Here is a 24,607-nt window from a genome sequence, read left to right as displayed (position 1 = left end):
CAGATTTCTAGCTGGCTTTACGTTAAAAACAATATCTAAATACAAACATTTCCAGAAATCTTTGTACATGTAGCAAGCTATTTCAGTGACTGGGATGAAGGCCATCTCAAAGTATAGGTAATGTGTTTAATTTATGCTTGTTCTGCACAGACCCCTGATGGAATTGGGTCAGATAGCAAATGAAGGTCATCAGAAGAGGAGAGTCTTCAATTTGCCTGCCCGGCATATGACCTAAGTCTAGTTCATGAAGTCTGTGAGTTCCCTCCTACTTCTTCCAGTGCATGTCAGAACTACTTTTTGTCATGCCTAACTTCTACCCCTGAGAATTTTGCACTCATTCGCATATCCTCTTGGCTAGTCACATCGGACTAAACACCCGATTAGTGAGTCAGATGAATCCTTGGAATTCCTTACCCCAAATACCTAACACCACACAGGTTTCCCAATAGTCTAGTCAGAGTCTGGTTCACTTTAGGCCCTTCCAGATGAAATACAAAGTTAAGAGTTTGTGACATTCCAGGAATCCTTTGGAACATTTTCTAGAAATATTGAAGGGGGAACTTCAGGCTTTGAAACCTCTACCCCCACCCCACAGCATTCTACTACGCTATGAAACAAATCCCTACATGCCTGTTTCCAGTTGCTCTTTGCACTTACAGAACCCTCCTACTTTCTTCATATACTCCCCAACTACCTTCTCAGCTACATTTCTTTGCACATTAGTTAACACTCCCCTGCTGCACTTCCATCACTACGCTTTAGGTCATTTTATTCCAGGAACGTCACTACCAGCTCTTCAAGGCATAACAGCAGTTTTGTTCTTTTGTTTCTTCTACCAGGCAGCATAATTTTTTCTTTTATTCTGTAATTTCAATCCAGAGATACAACAATATTTTCCTCAATATACAAGACAAAAAATATTTTTTCAAGTCTTGTTCACGGTGCTACTTATTTTCTATATATAAATTCTGAATGCAACGGAAAACAGCGAAGCTTAAATTAACTTTACTAAATACATACAATGTACCACAAAACACAGGTGCTGGAGAAACTGGAGGAACAAAACTCTGTTTATAAAATATCCATTCTGTCTGGCTTATAAGCTATAGCACGCATCATAACATGCCTGTAGAAAATCTGGAAATGTGCAATAACAATTTTAAAAAAGAAATCCAGTCACACTGTGCACAGGCAATATGGTTCATTTTATATCTTTGCATGTAAAAATGGCACTGACCGACTTACAGAAATCTACACAAACCTAAAGCCCTCCAAAGAAACACATTACAACTTTGGTGGGTATTTTATTTTCACTGTTCCCTAAGGAAATACATTAGTCTAATCAATTAAAATCCTGAAAAGCATTCAAAATAACATGACTTCAAAAGTTTCAATTTAAAGTGTATAAAAGAATAAGCCTGAACATATTTAAGTGATAATTGTTTTAATTCATCCCTTCATTACATTTCTATAAATATTTCAAGCAATAAAACTTGCTTGTTAGTGAGCAGCTCAGCACATTCATGGTAATTATTAGAATTCTTCATTTCCAGGATGAAGTTATTCAAAGTCATCATTAAAGACATTACCTGGATAAAGCTGATAAGAGCCACTGTGGTGCCATTTAATCAAATACTTTAAACCATTCACTGAAAACCATCCTTCTGAATCCATACCAAATTCAGCTGTAGTCTCCCAGAGCATATTGAGTAAAAATTATTTCCGCAGTCCAGAGCATTGTTCCTTTGTAATTTCTCTGAGTATAAGGAAAGCTAGTGTATTCTCCTCCAACAATTCCTGTTAGCCTTTTAGATGCTTTTGAGGAAAATGATTCTTTTCCCTCATGGCTTCAAGCAGAGAAAACCAATGGTATACTTAACACAAAGCATTATAAAATGCTACATAAATAATTTAAAGAAAAGACCTTTTGCCACTGTTGCTAAAGGAGCCTGAATTATTTATGGTACAGTGGAATCCAGCTACAGCAACTATTCACCATATAAGAACTAAAAAATAAGTCATTTGCCTGTTAGAAGAAACTATTGATCATCTATTAGCAGACTAGTTCACAGCATCTTTGTTCTTAAATAAAAAAAAAAAAATCTGGTTGCATTTTTTTTAATCCAGTTCTATATTACCTAGCAGTTGGGAGCATGCTAAGCTTTCCAGACAGATTTCTTATGAAAAGATAAACAAGGCCTGGTGATAAGAATGAAAACAAACAAAAAAAAAAATCACACATCAACAAGCAACAGCAACAACCACAAAGTACTTTAAAAGAAAAACCTCACAAAACACATTGCTCCAGTTTCTGAAAGCAGAAAGTAAATACTGCCCTTCCTTTGTGAAACTAATTTCTGTGAGGGATGACAAACCAGAAATTCAAAATTCTGAACTAATTCCCTTGTCAACGGCCTGGTTATTTGCCCCATCTCTGAGACAGAAGGCTGCGTGGAAGCCTGCCAGTAGACACCCACTGAGCCTTTTAACCCTATACAACCTCTAAAAATGTCCCCAGCAAAATTTCCCTCTCCTGAAATGCCACTGGCTTAGCACTGGTGAGATCAGAGTGAAGACAGGGTGGCCTTTAGCCATTATACCATCTAGATCAGGACGGTCCAACTGGCAGCCGGCATGCAGCCCCCAAAGGATTAATATGTGACCTACAGGCTCCCATCCAGCCACCACTCTCCACTCCTGCCACTGCTTCTGCAGCAGCTGTCAGGTTCATCAGACTTCCCCGCCCTCTCCTGGCTTCCTGCTCCCACGCCGGGGGGCAGGACAGCACAGCAGGAGGAGCCTGGGGTACCCAACCTGCATGCGTGAAGCAGGGGGCCAGGGTGTACATGCTGCATGAGCAAGAGGTGGCTGGGCTGTTTGCACAAAGCCATAAAAATAAAGAGCTGAGCTACCTGCACTGAAGTTACTATATATATGAGATATATCACAGTAGAAAACAAGAATTAAAGGTAAGTATGGAGAAAAACAGTTTCTGCAAAGTCCAGAGCAGAGAACTTGTACATATGGATTCATAACAACCTTGTGTGTTGCACTCTTATCTTCGTCATTGCAACTGGCTGACAGATAAAGTAAATCAGATCATACTGTTATTTCTTAGTTACTACACAGTAAGGAAACCTGTACTCTTCTCTGGCACAGCCATCAATCAGGCTGAAGGGAAAGTATGCCTATGTACAAATTATTGATGAATAACAATATATACATTGTATATAAAAGTTCCTCTCTTCCGACTGCCCTCAATTTTGGCCCATCATATCTATTTAACAGAAAACTGAGTAAAAGGTCTAAGGCTAAAAAAACCTTTAAAAGGTGATACTGTTTACTAGATTCAAAGCTGAATTTGAAAATTGTGTAGGGCTCCAAATTTACCTTTTCTAGTTTGGATACATTTAAAGAAGCCCTTGTAAGAAGGGTAGTTCACCAGAAGTACAGAGAGAATAAATTAAAGCATTAAAAAACAGGCAAAAGTGGGGTTAATTACAGCCTGCCTCTTCAATTACCACCTGTAAGGCTTATTTTCAAACTATTAATAAAAATTAAGGAGAAACGGTAAAAAAAAACGTTCAACATGGGGGTCATTTCCCCATGTCAATGATGTCCCTCAGGCATTAAAGAAAATATTAATTCAATATGGAGTCGGGGGTCCAAAAAGAGTGGCCATTCCTTAAGGAGATGATCCTCCAAGACCAAAGGGAGGTAATCCCAACACGCATCAAAGGGGGCAAGAGGATGCAAAAGCTCCCATGGCTCACCAAAAGCACATGGGAATGTCTCCTGGCTAAAAGGGAGGCGTACACCCAATGGAAGGGAGGGGCCATCACCAGGGAGGACTATACCGCAGTTGCTTGGGGATACAGGAGGCAGTCAGGAAGGCCAAGGCGGAGATGGAACTGGGACTAGCGACCCGGATCAAGGACAATGAGAAATCCTTTTTTAAATACATAGGGGGCAAAAAGAAGGTTCTGGGTAATGTGGGGCCTCTACAAGACACGCTAGGAAATCTGGTCGTCACACCAGACGATAAAGCCAACATATTTAACAATTTCTTTGCCTCCATTTTCCTGAGCAGGGACCAGGTCACCCCCACCCCACTGGGACCTCTGTAGGCCCCAGGGGAGGCACACCCAGACCTAGCGTCAGTGAAGATCTAGTCAAGGAACTTCTAGAGGGACTGGACATATTTAAAACAGCTGGTCCTGATAATCTCCACCCCAGAGTGCTGAGGGAATTAGCTGAGGCCATGGCAGGATCCCTGGCATGGCTGTACAAGCACTCATGGTGCTCTGGTATGGTGCCAGAGGACTGGAAGAGGGCCAATGTGGTTCCCATTTTCAAAAAACAGAGAAAGAAGGACCCAGGAAACTATAGGCCAGTTAGTCTTACCTCGATCCTGGGTAAGCTTTTTGAGAGAATTATCACAGCGCATATCCACGAGGGGCCAGCAGGGGAGATTATGCTTATGGGCAACCAACACGGGTTCATTAGAGGCAGGTCCTGTCAGACCAACCTGGTGGCCTTCTATGACCAGGTCACAAAATCCTTAGACGCAGGGGTAGCAGCGGACGTAGTCTTTCTAGACTTTAGGAAGGCCATCAACACTGTCTCTCACCCCATTCTCATTAAAAAACTGGGGGACTGTGGCATCGACACCTACTCAGTGAATTGGGTCACCAACTGGCTGGAGGGCCGCACCCAGAGGGTGGTGGTAGACGGGTCATTTTCGACCTGGAGGGATGTGGGCAGTGGGGTCCCACAAGGCTCAGGCCTCAGGCCTGCACTGTTCAACATCTTTATCAGCGACTTGGACAAGGGTGTAAAAGGCACCCTCTTCAAATTCACAGATGACACTAAGATGTGGGGAGAAGTGGGCACGCCAGAAGTGAGGAATAGGCTGCAATTGGACCTAGACAGGTTACAGGGGTGGGTGGATGAGAACAAGATGGGTTTCAACACTGAGAAGTGCACGGTACTGCACCCGGGGAGGAAGGACCAGCAGCATACCTCCAGGCTGGGGAACTCCCTTCTTGTCAATGCAGAGGCAGAAAAGGATCTTGGAGTCATTATTGATGCCAAAATGAACATGAGCCGGCAGTGTGGAGACGTGGTCAGGAAGGCCAACCGCACCCTGTCATGCATTCACAGATGCATCTCAAGCAGGTCCAAGGAGGTGATCCTTCCCTTCTATGCGACACTGGTCAGGCCGCAGCTGTTCTTCCAGTTCAGGGCACCGTGGACAACATGGGGAGGGTCCAGAGGAGGGCCACTCGTATGATCAGGGGGCAGCAGGCCAGGCCCTATGAGGAGAGGCTATGGGACCTGAACCTGTTCAGCCTGCACAAGAGAAGGCTGAGGGGGGAGCTAGTGGCCTGTTACAAACTAGTCAGGGGGGATCAGCAGGCACTGGGGGAGTCCCTGATCCCTCGAGCACTACCAGGAGTGACTAGAAATAACGGTCACAAGCTGGCAGAGGGTAGATTTAGGCTAGATATCAGGAGGCGCTACTTCACTGTCAGGGCGGCTAGGATCTGGAACCTATCCTGGGGGTCTTTAAGAGGAGGCTGGATGAACACCTTGCTGGGGTCATTTGACCCCAGTACTCTTTCGTGCCATGGCAGGGGGTCGGACTTGATGATCTGATCAGGTCTCTTCTGACCCTAGAAACTATGAAACTATGAATAGAAGCAGTAAATGCTCAGTACCTCCGGAAAATCAGACCTCTATTATAGATACCTAAATCTGGCACAGGAACTGGAAAAAAACATGCCTAGAAACTTTTTATGCTTTCTCTTGTAACTGGGAGAATGGATTTAAATATATCATCATATGGGATCCTATGACCCCAGCTGACTTCCTGCCCTTTGGGCAGGGGGCTGGACTCGATGATCTCCCGAGGTCCCTTCCAGCCCTAATGTCTATGAAATCTATGAAATGTTTACAAATAGAAATATTGACAATTGCTGTCAATAAATCTCAAATTGCTTATCTAGATAAGGGAAATATGCATGGCATAATTATATTATTAATGTAGTTACACTACAGCAAATTTCTGAAAAAGCTCAGAAAAACTTTATAGAATTTATTTTGCAGGTTGAGTAATTAATTGCTGAAATTAAAGAGAATTGGAAAAATGTTCAGTGTGGTAATACTGTTAATGAAAGTGAAAGCCTAAAAATGTCATTTAGATATAAATCTGAGAATTCTTCCTTATACAGCTTTAAATGAAATGAGTGAAGAGTTTATTTCTGTTCATTTTTACAAATTTTACTCTCTCTGCTTATCTTTCCAGTTTACTTTCTATGTAGTTAAATATTAAACCACATGCAGACTAATAATGAATAACTAGTGCTGCTTACAGAAATTAGGCCCCTTAAGTGGTGATTAACAATGGAGGAAAAAAGTATATGATGTTAAAACTCCAGTGCTTGCTGAAAAGATTGATTACACAGTAGAATACAGAACTCAGCAGAATACCTTATGCAAGTTACAAGCTGTTCCCTTACCTCTGCAACCTACACAGCCCTCAGACTTCACGACTCCACCACACTCTACAGCATTAACCGTGAAAATTCAATTATACCTAGACTTAAAATTAACTTTAGTAAAAATACTGAAAGCACTAAACAAGAGAAACCAGAGTCCCCTTACAAATGGAAGTTCAACAGGTGTGACATTAGCATCAAAAAACCGTTACCTTCATGCTTCCATCCCTTTGGACACTGGAAATAAAACAGGCCTCAAATTGTTAACTAGATATAACTAATTATAACTAGATTAACTAATTGTTAACTAGATATAAAGTTCTAGTGATGATAAGACCAAAACAGTTTTTACCTCTAGCTACTTCCACCATATGCTTATCCATCTGCAATTTACCTCATAGAATTCAAGGAATCTATTCAAATATATAGACAAAGTTGTTTTCCCCATTTAGCATGGGGGCGGGAGGTAGGAACCTTGTCTTAGATTTGAGTAAGGCCAGGCAAGCAACTGCTGCAGCTCCAGACAGGACCAGGATAGGTCATATGGCAGGGTAGGGGCACATGGCATGGGGGGAGCACAGGGGATGAAAGCTTGCAGCACAGGGAAGAGCGTGAGGAAAAGGATGCGTGATGCAGGGGTGGAGCATGGCAGGGGGACAGGCCTATGGGGGAAGGAAATGCACAGAGCAGAGGAAGCAGTGGGGCAGAAAGAAGTATGGGGAAGGGATGTGAGGGAAGTGAATGCAAAAAAATGGGTGTGCAGTGCAGGGGAAGAATGGGAAAATTGAGGCAGAGTTGGGGGGAGCATGGAGCAGGAAAGAGCACAAGGAAGGGGCAGGTGGCATCAGGGAAGAGCAGGGGAGGGGCATGTGGAGTTGGGGGAGCACAGGGGAGAAGCGGGTAGAGTGGCGGGGAAGCTGCTTCAACTCTGGCTGGATAAAGGCTTGCAAAATGATAAGGTTGAAAAAAAGGTCTTCATAAGAAAATAAAAAGGAAGGAATCAATCTGATCTTACTCCATCTTGAGATTAACATTTTTTTAAATCCACTTGGTTTTCTAATCATTGTGCCTTTTTGCCCTGTAAAACAGTGTTATAAAATTCCTGAAAATGCCAAAAAGAGCAAAATGCAAGCAAAAGATTTATTTTTCAGGACCAATACAAACAACTGTTGAAGCAAACCATTGCAAGTATAAATTAAGCTACGCAGGCCTCACTGGAACATTGATCAATACATATACTACTCTGGCCAATGCTTTAGCAAAGTTTTTGCATTTGCAGTATAGATAGATTGTTGGATCAATAGATCGATCGATCAATGTTCCATGAATGTATAAATAGGTATACCAAGGTAACCTCCAAACAGTGTCTAGCGCACTGAGTTATCTCCCGTCTGCATATTATGCTTTTCCAGGATGATGGGGAGACATCCTCCACTACAAGACGACAAAAAAGGAGGGGAATGTAGGCCTCACTGGAACACTGATCAATACAATATACTGCTTGCACCAAGACTTTGCTAAAGCATTGGCCAGAGGGGGCATGACCAGTAAACTGACCCATGCATGAACCCCTTACACAAGCAAAACTTGGCATGTGGAATAGATGTGCACTCCTGCCAGAAGATGGGTGGTGGAGGTAGCTGTACAACGTGTATAGAATACTGCAGTAGCAGAATGAGAAGGTTGGAATGGGAATACCCAAATCAGGATGCAAAACAAGCTCATGGTACAGGACTGTTTAAAATAGTCAGGTGGAATGTAATACATAATTTGTTTTGACCATTGTAAAAGGAGAATTGAAAACGATGAGAATTTTGTACTGGCCTAGGGGAGTCTGCATGTTGTGCCAATATGCTGTCACGGGCATACACCGTGCTACCCGCTTCCTGCTGCTCCCTACCTCCCTCTCCTCCGTCTGCAGCACTCTGCCACTCACCGCCCCCCCCCGCCCCCCCAGTCAGCAGCGTTCAGCTGCTTGCCATCTGATTCCCCCCCACCATTCATTCAGTAGCTTGCCACCCCAGTGTGCCATGTGGTGGGGAGGCCATATAAGTGTGCCACGGGGTGAAAAAGGTTGGGAAACGCTGTGTCAGATCATAAGTATGTTAGAGCCCTGCCCTGTAGACAAAAAACCTGGCCAAGCTTTTGCCACTGAATCATGCCTGTGGTCATTGTTTAAAACAAGACTGGCTGTAACTTTTTGCCGGCACCACAGTTCCTCAGATTTCAACACTGACAAAATGTCAATAACACCCAATGAGAACAGCAACAACAAGCTGTACTGAGGCTTAGTAAACCACTGAGGTCTGCACTTTCTAGTTTATAATAAAATTTGGATAGCTATTGTGAATGGGCCAATACAATGCTAGAATCATGCTAAAACAGTGTAGAATCATTCCAAATGGTTGAGTTTCTTCACCTGCCACCAATTGCAATTTAGGTAGAAAATGTTATTCTCATGTAAATAAAGTTCTTCCAAATTTTTCACACTGTCAGCCATATGAAAACCTGAAAAAGCAAAATCATCTTTAAACTTAGCTCAAACAATTCCTTTTCTCATTCTGGAGCACAGCATGATAAATGGTCCAAACAGCAATGGTTCCTTACCAATCTCACATTTTGGTTTAGAGTGCTCAAATGGAGTAAATTAAAGGACTTCCTCACTGTTAATAATACACAAAGGATATCACAGACAGAAGCATTATCTAACAGAGAGCTCTTCAGACAGATTTGCGTATGTTCAGATTGTAAATTTATCGTATTATTTTATAATATTATTTACCTAAAAACATACTTCACTCTTCAACAAAAACTCTGAGATAACTAATAACCTATTTGCTAGAAGCTACCTCTGCAAAGCAAAGCTGCAAACTTGTTTTAACATGTAAAATGAAATGTTGATAAAAAAAGTGCTATAGCCAAGGTAACTATCTTAGGTAAACAATACTTAAGAAATCAGAAAGATTTTATCTAGTTAGTGTCTGATTTTATACTCACTCAACTTTAAATACCACAAATGATGAATTCCATTTATTTAGACACAAGTGCCATAAGGTATTTTTGCATATAAACAAAGGAACACAACATGCCCACCTAAGGCTTAATCCTGCAATATATTAATGGGGACAATTCCTACTGAAATCCTATTGAAATGTACTGTTAACAGTTGCAAGATGGGTCCACAATGCTTATCAAGGAAACTTATTTATTGCTTTTTACTCCACTGCTTTTGGTAGGAACTTTGGTTCTTTCCCAATATTGATATAGGTCAATATAAACTTTGACTTACCTCCATCAGACACAGTTGCAGACTGCAATGAGAGAGAGAGAGAAAAAAAGTTACATAAGTTTCATGACAGTATAGAAGAAACTTCTGAGTAACACATGATACTGAAAGCATTCTTAGCACTTTATCACAGAAATAATATCAGCCACAGGTGTCATATGAAAGACAGTCTATATGAATCAGCAGTGATTTTCTCACAACTGTTAGCTCCTCTCAAGTTCTTGAAACCACCGTCTTGTATCTTGATCCCACAAATATTTACTTGGCAAAGTGCTTCCTCCTGTGAGTAGTAACATTGAGTTCAAACAGGACAACTTACATGAATAAAGTTACTTGTGTGAACACGCTTCCAAGATCAGATACTTGTGTTCTTAAAGATGACCTACAAAGGTTAAAAGGAACTGTGTCTTCCTTATCCCTCTTACGGTGACTAAAAGACTGAAAGGTCCTTTTTTAACATGTGTTTTACAATTAAAACTCAGGTTTTAACATAGGCAAGAAACTCTGGAAGTCTTCACTGCAAAAAAAAATTGTGCTAGCACAAATATAGTGATCTTGATATAAAATTCAAGAAGTGGAGACAAGACATGTATGTTTTATACTGATGCAGCTAGTCAAAAATAGAGAGAGAATCTCAACTAACTATACTGACATGCACATCCAAGTTTTATTTGACAAACAACTAGAGAGAACTCACTAAATGATGAAATTATGGTCCATCTCTTTACCTTTCATTGGCAATTAAAGAAACACAGTTAAGACCGCTATAGAGGCAAGTACAGACTAGATCCTTTTTCAGCTTACAAATGCTTGTTTGTTTTCTCAACTGTGGTCCAACGAGGCTTGGGGCAGGGGTGTACCTGGAATTTGTCAAAGCCTAAGCTAATTTCTATCAAGACTAATTTTCTGTCCAAGTGAGATAAATGCCAATACATCCTTCATACATCACTAAAAAAAAACAAACCCACTTCTCATGAACTTACACAAAAATAAATCTTTCCCTTTGAATCTGTGAAGCCTAATGACAATTACTCTTCAGTTACAATTACACAATAGCGCAATTATACTTCAAACACAATTATGCATCTCACACCTTAGTCAAAAGCTGTTGGACAACCTTTTAGGCATTAAGTACCCCTCTTAAGGTCTATTTTTTTGTATACATACAAATAATGCAAAGCAATAAACTCCAGAGCAATTTAAGTCAGAGAAAATTACTCCCAGGTGCAACATCTACACATGTGCCTGGGACAGCAGCAATTTGAGCTGAGGTGAAGCAGGCCCAGAGTGGCAGGGGACAAAAGCAGAGGTGGGGGAGGGAGGCTGGGTGGTGGCAGAGGGGCTGGCTGGGGCATGTGGGTGCTGCAGGGTGGAGGCATGTAGTTAGCTGGCCCCCTGCTGCCTGGGGTGACCGGGCACAATTCATGCCCACTCAGCATCTACACATATAGATCACAGTAAATTACTCTGCCATAAGATAGTACTGTCCCCCCAACAGTAAGATAGTACTGCCCCTGCCTCTTACAGCAGAATTAATTAATTTATTGTAGACTAATACTGCACCGCACATGTAGATGACGATGCTTTACTGCACAGATAATTAGTCGACCACAGTAAATCGCATGCTTAAATGAACACATTGTGCTCTAAATTTAATCTGATCTGATACCTTCCTAAAGAACTTAATACATAGAAAGTAACAGAACAGTGACTGCTTTCAGATTCTTTTTGTTTTGTTCACGTATTGCACAGTCTAACTGTCACCATCCTGAATAATATTACCTGAACAATATTACCCAGAACATGAGCAATGAAGATTGCTCAAAGACTATAAAACACACCAGAATTTTGTATATGATTATTTTCAGCCAATAAATAAAAATTACTTCTCAAATTAGATGGTACTAGTAGTCAATTATTTGAACAATCTTACCTATATTTCAGTTAACAGAAAGGTTACCTGCTTAATGTTTATAATCTTTTTTCCAGTAAAAAGGGAATTAAGAAATATTTTACCATCACTGAAGAAGTCTGACTGCCTAATAAAATGTAAATATTAAAAGAACACGGTTCCATTAACTGAATTTAGCACTGTGAACGGTGATACAAACCTTCAGTTTAACCAGTATAAAAGGTGTTAAAAACTATGTTGCTTTGTCTGCTTAAAAAACATTTCCTTTAGCACATTAACTAAAATGGATCAAAAACACACCTCAGAATCTGCCTAGGCAACACCCAATTGTACTAAAAAAGGAAGTGTTTGTTACAGACAAAACTGAATCCCTAGACTGTTCTGGTCCTACTTCATTGAAGCATATGACTTGTATCTATGTCTTAAGCCCTTTCATTTGTCCTATTGCTTGGATATTTTCCAGCAATACCTTATATTTGTGCATAATAGGAATACCATTTAAAAAAAAAAACCTGCAAACTAATTCCATGTAACTTCTCTAGCTTATACAATGTGATATATTATAAGCTATTTTTTCCAAATGAAGCCAAAAACCCCGGGACGTCATTCTCCCCTTGTACTCGGCCTTAGTGAGGCCGCAGCTGGAGTACTGCGTCCAGTTTTGGGCTCCACAATTCAAAAAGGATGTGGAGAAGCTTGAGAGAGTCCAGAGGAGAGCCACGCGCATGATCACAGGTCAGGAAAACAGATCTTACAATGACAGGCTGAGCGCCATGGGACTCTTTAGCCTGGAAAAGCGCAGGCTCAGGGGTGATCTGATGGCCACCTACAAGTTTATCAGGGGTGACCACCAGGATCTGGGGGAACATCTGTTCACCAGAGCACCCCAAGGGATGACGAGGTCGAACGGTCACAAACTCCTGCAAGACCGTTTCAGGCTGGACATAAGGAAGAATTTCTTTACTGTCCGAGCCCCCAAGGTCTGGAACAGTCTGCCAGCGGAGGTGGTTCAAGCGCCTACATTGAACACCTTCAAGAATAAATTGGATGCTTATCTTGCTGGGATCCTATGACCCCAGCTGATTTCCTGCCCTTTGGGCAGGGGACTGGACTCGATGATCTCCCGAGGTTCCTTCCAGCCCTAATGTCTATGAAATCTATGAACCTAATCCACATAATTTAGTGGAATTTACTAGTACCTCATATGGTTAGCAATGGTTACATTTGAATGTGTAGTCATGTTTTAAACATATTTATGAATGCCTAAAAGTCTCAATATATATTTTGTCAGAAAGTATGTGTAGTTAGGATTCAAGCAAAACACTTTTTCATTTGTCAACTGTAACTTGTCTAGATCTGTCCGTAAGAGAAAGTTGGAAGACCTGATTTTGTAAGTAATATGTTGACTTCGTTTTAAAACTTCTCAGTACTTTAGAGGTTATATTTTACTCTTGGATGTTTATGTGCAGTCCTGAGAACTAAAGGGCAAAATCTGGTTCAGCGTGTTTCTACAGAATGATTATTTGATGGAAGTAACCACTTACATAACCAGGAAAAACTGGAAAGTTATTTAGATTCCAGTACAGTTTACATTCACAGATTGAATTTTTACAACAGTCACAAATGTAACGTTCTTAATATCCCTGCCCAAAATAAAACAACAAGCACTATGGAACCACATACCAACCCTGGCTAATCACACTAATAGCTAGTACTCAATTTTAATGACATTTATAAACATCATTAAATATTTTATTAATAGAAAATAAGTTATTGCATTTATTTGAACTCTAGAAAATCTTTAGTTTTATTTTGCTACTTAATATAAAAGTCAGTATTGCAATTTTGTTTTTCCATAAGGATTTAAGTTAGCTATTCTAGAGTCTTTTATCTAAAAGCAAAAATTTGAATTGTATTCATTCCAACTCCAGATAAGCACTCAAAAGATCTTAGCCTCCAAAATATTTTAAAATAAAGCCATTCTCCCATACCACAAGCCTGGTGAAATTAAAGAAGAAAAAGAAAAGGAAAAAGAAAGGCCTGTAAAAACAAAAGCATCCTGAAGTGTCTTCATCAGCAGGAATATAGCCTGATTATCCAGTTTGCCTGGATATCAGGATGTCCATTGAGAAGGCACTGTAATATTGTAATATTCTTCTTTTTAGTTCCTAATAGATCCCGATCCCCCGTGATCATAGTGGGGAACTTTCTGCCAGCACTGACAGGATAAGCAATGATTTCTGTATTGTACTACAAATTAAAGGATTGTTTTAAATTCCAAAACACATCATTTCTTTTATCTTGCATTTACTGTCCCTAAAATTCAGCCAAGTCTTGAGAATCTCTTTACCACCACCTTTAGGAAGTGAGGAAAAACAATGTGAACAAGCCAATTCAGGCTTACCAAGACTGTGATTGCAGTCTTGTTCAAGGAAGTCTTAGCTTAGAATTTATTATCGAAGGGATATTCTCTATTTGAGGGAATGAATTATTATTTCAAAATGAAAAAGGACAACTTAAACAGGAAAACAAATCAGGAGAGAACAGATACAAAGGAGAATCCACAACACTATGTCCAAGCAATGCAACATGTAGGCTAGGGACAGAAGTTACACATAAACTGGTTTAAGTATCAGAAACTGGTTTAAACCTGTAACACAACAGAAGTTCAATGCACACAAATCACTTTCAAAATGGCTGAAACTAGTTAAAGATAAACCTGGTGAATGTAGCATCAGACTTAACTAATTTAGGTCAAACTGGTTTATGCAATGTCTGTCCCAGACCCCTTCCTGGTTTAAGTTGCATCAGAGTCCCCCAGCATCCCAGGATGCTTTGCAGCCCTGAGCCGGGCTGTGCTGCCTTCTCCACCAGAGCTAGGTTAGCCCCACCCCCTGTTCTCTAAATGGAGCCGTGAAGACTGGCTCCCAAGGGGGTGGGGAACCCAGCTGGGGATGCAGTCCAGTCTGCCTGGCAGGGCTGGAGAATGTCCTGCCAGATTTTTCCCTGCTGGTGTGGAGGGGGTGGGGGCATGGGACAGCAGGCTCAAGTGGAGGGTGATTAAACCCCCCTCCCTCCCTACTCCCACAGGCACAGGACCCCAGCTGGGGTCTGCCCAGCTTTTACCCCCTGCTCGCAGCTCAGCACGACCCAGGACCCTCAAACCCTCCTCCTCCCAGCCAGGGGACAATCCCGCTGTGTCTTCCCAGTCCGGTTCAGAGCCAAGCCCAGCTAAGCGTGCAGCTGGGGGAGCAGCTCCTGCCCAGCAACCCCTTCTACATGCTGAAGAGTGGTACCTGGGCCAGCCTCAGCCCCTGCAATGGCACGGGCTCAATCCAGCAGTGCCTGGAACTGAGCAAGGGCACCAAGAAGCTGGGCAGTAAAATGTTGGAGGTCAAGCCAGGCCAGGCATTGTGCTCCTTCACAGGCTCCAAGGTAGACAGGTGTAAAAGTCCCCCAGGTGACAAGGAGGAGTTGGCTGCACCCACCACCACTATGCAGCACTCACTGGATAACCTCAACCCCAACCTGCCATACCCCAGGCCACTGGGCGCTGAGATGGCTGCACCCTGCTCACTCTCCTCCTAGTCAGCAGCAGTGCAGCACAGCCCCATGTACCAGGCACGGGGCACTACCCCTATGAATTCCCCACTGCTGCTGCTGTCAAGGGAACCCACACTGGCCGTAACGGTAGGTACCACCTGCACTACCTGCGCCACCAGGTGGGCAGACAGCAGCGGGGAAGCCATAGTGATACCACCCCATGCCTGGTGCATACAGTGACACTGTGCTGCCACTGCGTAGATGAAGAGCAAGCAGGGCACAACTAGCTCGGTGCCTGGGGAACAGCAGGTCAAGGCTGAGACCATCTAGCAAGTGCCACACAGAGGTGGCAGGTGCAGCCAGCTCCTCCTCAATGCCCAAGGAGCCTTTGTACCCATCCACCTTGAAGCCTATGAGGGAGCCTGGCATCTCAGCCTCCAACATCGCACCACCCAGCTTCTTGGCACTTTGCCCACCTCTAGGCACTGCTGGGTCGAGCCTGCACCATGCACACCTCTGCAGGGGCCAGGCTGGGGCTGGCCCAGGTGCCATTCTCCAGTGGGTAGAAGGAGCCGCCAGGCACGAGCTGCTCCCCCATCTGCATGCTCAGCTCAGCTTGGCTCTGCCCCAAGCTAGTTCAGACACACACTCCAGCCCCTTCCCTGCCCTTCCTAGGCTGGGCTCACATCCAGGATGGAGCCACCACTGCTGCAATCCCTCTGTGCTCTGCTTGGTGCATGTCCCCACCTGGGCTTGGGGCCAGTTTCACTCTGCTCCCTCCCCCCAATCTGGCCTTTGCTCCTGGGCTGCCCCAAGTGAAACCCCCACCTCTGCAGCTGGGAAGGCATAGCAGGATCGCCCCCTGGATGGGAGAAGGGCTCTGGAGGTCCCAGGCCATGCTAAGCCATAAGCAGGGGGGAAAAGCCAGGCAGATCCTGGCTGGAGTCCCGCTCCTTAATCCCACTCCCTCCCCCACTTCACCTGAGGTGCTGCCTCAGCCTCTGGCTGGCCATGCCCTCCAGCGCTCAGGGAGAAGCCTGGCAAGGACTGCTTCCCCCTTCTCCCTCCAGGCAGTCCCTAGCTGGGCTCTCTGCAGGCCAGGATGAGGGTTTAAACCCCTCCACAATCATGCTCAGCCTGCTTGTGCCTGGCCATGCCCACTCCCTCCCCCTCCTCAGCTCAGCTTCCCTCCAGCTTTCCAGCCACTGCAGAAGGGAAGGGAAAGCTCCCTCTAGTGCTTCCCGGCTTCTAGCCTAAGCCACTGCAAGCATGTGACTACATTTCCAGAATCAAAAGTGAATGTCTATTCACTTGCTCGTCAGTTTAATCTCCACAGGTTAGACTAACCTGCAAAGACTGAATCAGTTCAAGCTCGGACTTTTTGAATGTCTGTACTTAGCCCAGGCCTTTGTAAGTTTAGCAGTTCCAAGGTGTGTGCAAACAAACTAGACAAAAATGGTCTGACAGTGCACTTTTTCAAAAACTGAACCATGTTCTGCAAAGGAAAGAAATAGCTACTGGCAAGCTCATCATGACAATATGGTTCATAAAAACTCAAAAGATTTGTTCCATTTTTCAGACTCCCTGGAAAGAACATGTCTAGATAAGCAGTACAGCCATGTCAATACAGCATTCTGTTCAGGCTAAATTAGCCCTGCTTCTCAAGTGCACTGTGAAAACGTATATCCTAAATAAAGAGCCAATGTAGCATGACCCCACCAACTTTTGCTCTATCCCTTGAAGCCTGGCAAGTATACTATAAGCCTTCAAAAGCATATGTACAAACAACAATGCTGCTGTTTTACACGTCTCAAAATTGAAAATTTCTTAAGAAAATGAGAGAAACGATGCATGCTCATTATGTAAACCTTGTACAGACATTCAGTTTCCTGTGGAAGAACAGGGAGTGTACAGACATTCAGGATTTTTCTCCATGCTCCAGAAGACCCCAGTATCACGTGCATCAGTGTCCCCATGCTGAAAAATGGTGGTAGGGACATTTCAACTAAAGCTCAAACAAGCTTAATTAACGTGCCCCTGCCGCCAGTTTTCAGCAGGGGGGCACTGATACATGTGACGCTCCAAGAGATGCCCCTGCCTGTACTCCTGGAGCACGTCTATAAATGCCTGTTGTGCTGCAGGGAAACACAGGCAGATAATGAGTACTGCTACTATCTGTCACTAGACAGACTAAGGGAGCCTGCAAAATACACAGAGATGTGTACACAGGGCCCTCCACCCACCTGGCTGCAGTGTTGGCACTGCAAACTCTCCACTTTTCAGGGCCTCAACATTCAAAAGTCTTTACACGTGGCTCTTGGTAACTTTTTCTACCAGGAGAACAACGCTAGGAGAATTCTCCAAGATTATTTGAATGTATATATACAGCCATACATACCTCAACATGTGAAGGACTTTCTCTTAAACAGATCAGAATCCTTGTACTGTCAGACTGTCCCTATGAACAGCCTAGCCTAGCATAGAGACTTCTGTTTCTATAATTCTCTTTTGTGGAACAATGCTAAAAGGAATGGCATGCAATTAAGTATAGTAGGCTAGGTGACAAATTTACATGATGTTAGGAGGCAAGTTTTTAATCATGTCAATGATTAAAAGACTACAGGTGGAAACAAAGTTTGAAAATCTTCCAGTCTCTCTACAGAATTAATCCAGGCAGGGTCCATTATGGCTCTGATTTTTTCCCCAGATGGGATTTAAAACAGACTTGGTCTCATTTACTAACAGGCCAAAATATGAGAGCAGCTACAATGAGAACCTCCTACCTGCTTTAACTGATTCTAGACCAACCAGTCATTCAAGTGAAGGAAAATGGGCATTCACACATATCTGAAGGCAATAACTATGATGCTTCCGCCTTTTGCACAGTCCTTAGTGCAGTTGAGCATTCAAAGACAAGTACATAGTATTGTTAATGTTCACTGCCTACAAAAAAAACAAAAAAAGATGCTAGAGAAAGTATTTTAAGCTTTAACAATATGAAACTGGGAAGGATTGTGAGCAAGTTAGAGGATGGGAACACAATTCAAAAGACTGGGAAGCTGGGCTGAAACTCAGCAGACAAATGCAAGGCACTACACCTGGGGGAGAATAAGCAAAAACACAACTACAAAATGAGTGACACCTGGGTGGAAGGCAGCACTATGGAAAAGGATCTGGGAATCTTGATGGATCACAGACCCAACACAAGTCTGCAGTGGGATGCAGCTGCACAAAAGGCAAATGCAGTTTTTGAATACATCAATAGAAGCATTAAGTGCAAGATGTCGGAGGTGGTGAGCCTCATCAAGAGTACTGTGTCCAGTTTTGGGCTCCACGTTTTAAAAAGGATGTGGAGAAGTTGGAGATGGTCCAGAATCATGTGACAAAGATAATAAAGCACTTGGAAAACAAGTCACACGAGGCAAACCTGAAGGAGCTAGGCCTGTTCAGTTTATGGAAAAGGCATTTAAGGGGGAACATAACAGCAGTCTTCAAATACTTGAAGAGCTGCCATAAAGAAGAGAGAAAATGCCTTTTCTCTCTTGCTGCAGAGAGTAAGAAACAGACCGATGGCTTGGAATTGCAGCAAAGTAGGTTTAGGTTGGGTATCTGGAAAAACTTCACTATTATAACAGTAAAGCAGTGGTACATACTGCCTAGAGAAGTTGTGAACCCACCATCGCTGAAGGTTATGTTAAGCCTTCCTCAGAAGCATTTGGGTGTTGGCTGCAACCAAGGCCGTGGATTTTGACTGGGCTGTGCCAATGCTCCTGTTGGGTACTGAAGCCACAGGTTCTGGCTAGAGGGTCTTGCCCACTCAGGGTCAGACTGATCACCAGATGTGGGGTCAGGAAGGATTTTTACCCATGGTCAGATGTGTACAGACTGTGGGGATTTTTGCCTTCCCCTGTAGGAGGAGGTGTGGCCCTCTACCTGGGCTCTCTTGAGCCTCTATTAACAACCTTTTATATAACCAAAACATTAGCTGCCATGGTTCCCCTGCTTTACCTATGGCAGGTTAGGGTATGACGCCTTACATTGTGTCAGAGTTTACGGTAGTTTTATGAGGAGTTTATCTTATGGATTTGCATAGAATGGTTTGGATAACGCAAGAGGTTAGACTAGATGGCATCTGGAGGTCCCTTCCAGCCCTACTTCTCTATGACACAACTTACATGCATGCCACTGATAGATTATACATAGCAGCAGCACACATAATTCTAGTGAGTTATTAAACTGGTCAGTCATTATTTTAAGGGGTTTTATTGCAGTTTTCTTCTGATAGCTTAAGTTATATCAGTAAAATGGCACAGAAGTATTGTTTGATATGGGCCCTGGTTCCACCTCGGTAGCTGATTAGGTTGTATAAGATGAGAATATGTCTGCTTTGCAGGAACATCTACCATTTTCTGCAGTGTTACATGCCTCACTCTGCTGAACAAACTGTAAAGATATCAAAGATGACACGTGAGCCTCAATCATGTTGACACTGTCAATTTAAATAAAAAAGTTAATGTATTAAGGTTTCAAAAAATCTTCAAGTTAAATATTCAGGGATAGAAGTTTGTTTTCTAAATACCGTAACAATTTTGAACTATCATATTTCTGGTTGGGATTACTCAGGAACACACTACAGTTTTGAATTAAGGCAGAGATCTCAAACTCATGTGGTCCCATAAACTGGATGAATAACACAGGGCCAGTCCATGGGCCAGATTGAACTAACAGGCTTATGGACCCGATCCCCCCTTCCTCCTCTGGATCCAGTGCCCACAGCACCCACTCCAGAGTAGCTGGCAGGCACCACATCCTGGACCGGCCAGAGCAGTGATGTGCTATACACCCACCCCCACCAGACTTGAACAGCCTGCAATGCTCAATCTGGCAGCTTCAGGATCCATGCCACACATGGTGCCCCCAGAAGCTGGTATGGAACTGTGCTGCACATAGCACCTGCTTCAGCTGCTCTGGGACCTGGATCAACTTTGTTTTAAAATATTTCCCTTAAACACAAGTTGATTGGTATTAATTACATTACCAAACTTTAGTCCTTTGCTAACTGAAACTTTACATTTTGGGGCTGCCACCATTTTATGACAGAACCACTATGGCACCTGAGCCCCAAGCACTGATTCAGTAAATAACAGCATGATTTTTTTTCTCTGAAATGTATCTCTACAAATTCTTATCTCCTCTTTTTTTGGTTTTAGCCCTAGTTTCTCTACCACAACCTGACAGCAACACACCTCACTTTTTACCCTTCAGCACCTCTCTCCAGGGATATGAAGTTCAGTTCTCTTTGGGGTCTTTTGGATGAGACTGCCCATATAACAGTTCACTTGGTTTTTATTAACAAGAAATGGAATAAAACAGAAGAAACGGTTTGTTTCCAAACACACTAGATTTTTCTTATTATTTACAAAGAAAAAAAGTAAAATGACCAACTGTTAAAAAAAGCAACTGCTGAAAGTGATCCCATTTGCTCACTATCCCCTGGCTCCATGAGCAGCCTCTCTCACTGTCAGAATACCAAATCTCTAGTCCTAGCCAGTGAACAGTTTGACCTCTGTGCTAAGGACTTATTAAACTTATTAGAGGGAAAATGCTAATTATATCCTACATTAATTTATAACAAACCACTATAACCCCTAACTAGGACAGGCTGCATGTCAAGAAATGGTTCCTCTAATCCAAGTCAGCTACCTTCTCTTTCCAAACTACTCAAGTTATCTATACACATAACTAGGGGCTGAGGCTAGCTGCATTCTCTAAGAGACAAATACTGAAGACATAGACGCAGGCAATAAAAAGTCTTCTTTCACATGCTTAACCATGTACCCGATAGACAACACTTCACATACCAGCTTTTCTGATTGCATCTAGTTCTAATCAAACCTCTTGCTAAACCACCCCAAGTCACTTTTGCCAAGATTCCTTCACCAGGGAACTTACAGTGTGCACCAATGTCTTATAATTTTAAACTGATTCAATTAGGACACTTGCAAAAGTTTTATTTTTTTTCTGAACTCTCATACTCTTTATGGGGTTGCTGTCCTATAATTTGGGAACAGAATTCTAAAATAAAAGATTAGGTAATCAAAAGTACAACCATATCATATTTATACTTTCTGATTAAATACCTTTTAAAGACATTAGTTTTGCATTTTTTTCTTAAGTAAACTTAGGCATATTTCTTGATCTCAGTAGTGCTAAACAATATTTTTTTTAACCGTCAGTTAGTTTTAAAAATATTGTGGCTGATTTTCTGCTGTAGGATTTTGTGAAGTTCATCACCACTAAAACCAACTAAATAAGGAACACTAAATAGGTTGTTACTTTCAATTCTCTGTGAAAAAGGTGCACGCATATTAATAACAATTCAAGGAAAAATATATTTTGTATGACTGTACTCAATTAAAATAGTTATTTAAATACCTGTTCTTCAAAACGTTATGCATTTTTGTCATATATTTTACCTTACACGAAAACGCACAAAGCAAGCTATGCAAACTACCATTTCTTGCTACATTCAGAATTCCTCTCAGAGACAGCTGATCCTATGAAAATAACTTTTGTGTATGAACAAAATCATGATGTACAGATCAAACAGCTACAGAGTTAAATGCACTTTTAAAAATACCTCAATAAAATGCATGCAGATTTTCACCAAAACAAAAATAAAACATTATCATTATAACAGTCATATATGATTTATATTGCATAATCATTAAAAACAGGTGTACAATACAAACAAGTTGAATTTTGAGTACTGTAAGAATTTGTCACAATTCTGTTTTTTCAGTTAGAGAACATTTGAATATTAGAGTTATATGGTAAGGCTGGCTGTCTATGCAGTTTCCTATTCAGCAAAAATAAAATATTTGCCCCTCATAGTATGTTTAAGAAAATTACATTTTATGCCAAATGTTTCTGAACTATTCAGTGTAGAAAAGATTAAAACTCAACAAAAGCAGTAATTCAGAAGCTGAACATAATATCCTTTCCTAATTTCTTGCCAATTGTAATACTCTTCCAATTGCTCACTGCAACAGTGCTTTGCCTTAGCTAAATATAACGTATATTACTTACCCGCTCTTCATAAGAAACAGCAGTTATCTTTCCTAAGAGTACTCTTCCTAAATTCATCTTCCCTTAAGATGAAAAAACATTTCCTTAACACATCAGTTTCTCCAAGACGATAATATACAATTCAAGCCTATTCCATGCCTATACATGCCAGCAAAGTTTAAAGGCATTTCGTATGAAGTTCTATTTTACTCCCTTTTATGTTACCCATAGCAACAGGCCACTGCAGGAAGCTGTGGTTCGTCAGGGATTCAGATTAGATCTCAATTATCTCTCACAAAAAGCTAGATAATTTTATATACATCATGCTGTGATTTCATTTAAAGCATTTCCTATAACAAATCAAGGCAATAAAATGAAGTTTGGGCGTGTGATAACCTTTATTCAATGAAACCGCTTCCTATAACTTTCCTTTCAACGAAGCATTGCTGTTAATCACCTTAATTATAGCTAAACATTTCCATGAGCTAACTACTATTTTCAGATGTTTATACAGTGCAGGTCAGAATGGAGTAAAGCATTTTAGTATGTTTTTACATGTTTAGCAATGCAACTAGCTCATAAAAGATCAGAAAGGCAAGGATATGGGCCATAAAAGGTTTAATTTGGAAGCAATCCATTACCATATCAGGGCAAAACTGCTCTCTGACCAGAAGAGCAACTTTTAACTATATCCTATCCTTCTCACTTATGCCATGTGACTATGCCTCACCAAGATCAAGGGCAGCTCCATTTAGGTAGGAAGAACAGAACAAAAAATGCACGTGTGAATCTAAGAGTGTAAGAAACCCTGTAACTTGCCTTTTACAGCAATGTCTTTATCTGAGAACAGTAGCGAATTCCATGAAGTCTACTGCTCTTTACAAATAAATCAATATAGAACAACACACAAAAATCTCCATTTGTTATTTTGCAACAATCATAAATTTACTGTTAAACATAAACACTACAATTACAAGTTAATAATGGCTAATGCAGCCTTCCACCAGTAGCCTTCAAAGCACTACACAAACATAAATTCCACCTTTCAGCAGTATCCTGTGAACCACACACATATCCTGAGTTTAAAGAGAGACAAACTGAGGACAGGGAGGTTTGGGGTTTTTTTAATCTTGGTATCCAAGACTACACCGTTAGTGCCAGATGCAAATGACCCAGAACTTCAGCTTTTTTTCATCTCCTGTTCTAAGAATTGAACAATACACTGTCTTTGTTAATATTGAAATCACCTAATGTTCATAATTTCATTGAGACAAATCACAAAACAGCATTTGAGGAGGTACAAAGGCCTATGACCCAAACATTTCATAGACACAGATATAGGTTTTTTAATTGGAAAATCTATATTTTGTAAACTGAGATTAATCTGGATGGACAAACCACAGTAAATCCTTTAAGCTGCATTTTAATTATCAGTGCAAGTAACACTTGGGAGACATAGGTGGCAGGAGAAAATATGATTTGGAGGGGACTGAGTAAATATTATCTGGGGGGCTGACTCCTGCATCTCCCTTCCACAGGGCCATTGCAGGGCCCATGCGTGCTGGTGCAGTACACAGTGGCAGAGGAGCACATGGTAGGGGCACTGGGCACGGCACAGCAGTGGTGCTAGAGCAGTGGAGGTGCAGAGCTGAGCACACGTGGAGCGCTGGCTTGGCTGCATGCTGAGTGGCACCAGGCGCAGCTGCTGACACTGGCCACTGCAATATTAGTTTGGGGGCGGCTAAGCCCTGTTAGCCCTGGCCTTCTACCGCCTATGCTTGGAAAAGAGATTTGGAAGCAGCAAGATTAAAGTTTCAAATAAATTTGTTTCCCATATCACATGCTCCATTATTTTGAGTGCTAAGATGCAAATTATCCATGGTATTGGGGCTAACAGAAGAGAAAGCTGAAAACTTTAAAGCAGACAAGTACTACCAGAAACATATTTTCATTTATAAATTGCATATTGCATAATGCTAGTACAGCTGGATGGCACAAGTGGGCAGCTTTTGCAAGAGCAAACCAGTCATCCTTACATGGGTGACAAGGTGTATTTCTACCTAAGATGAATAAGGAGTATGTGGAGGTAAGAGACTTCCAGGAGAATTTTCCTGTGGATGCTCTTGACAACACACAAAACAAGGAAGACTTTTACCACTGCTCATCACCAACTGGCTGTGCAGAGTACAGTGCAGCAAGGAGGCGCATGTTCCTATCAACATTAGCTCCAGAATGATTTGAAAGAAACACATGCAGCTGGAGGCCTTTGCAAGACTTGCATGTAGCTGATGCAACTGT

At 42.0% G+C, this 24,607-nt stretch overlaps 1 protein-coding gene across 1 annotated transcript in view; it reads right to left on the bottom strand.

Annotated features, from left to right (window-relative positions):
• Positions 1-24,607, bottom strand: part of RGS12 (regulator of G protein signaling 12) — a 160,902-nt gene that overhangs the window by 71,896 nt on the left and 64,399 nt on the right. The window contains exon 4 of the mRNA XM_090035491.1: positions 9,790-9,811. Within this exon, the coding sequence (XP_089891617.1) occupies positions 9,790-9,811 (22 nt within the window). The remainder of the gene's footprint in view (positions 1-9,789; positions 9,812-24,607) is intronic.

Source organism: Crocodylus siamensis, chromosome 2, assembly GCF_052110815.1.
Source record: "Crocodylus siamensis isolate JL-2025a chromosome 2, ASM5211081v1, whole genome shotgun sequence".
In the NCBI taxonomy this organism is placed as follows: Eukaryota; Metazoa; Chordata; order Crocodylia; family Crocodylidae; genus Crocodylus; species Crocodylus siamensis.
The sequence above is the reverse complement of the archived record's forward strand: the minus strand, read 5'-3'. Positions and strand labels throughout refer to the sequence as shown.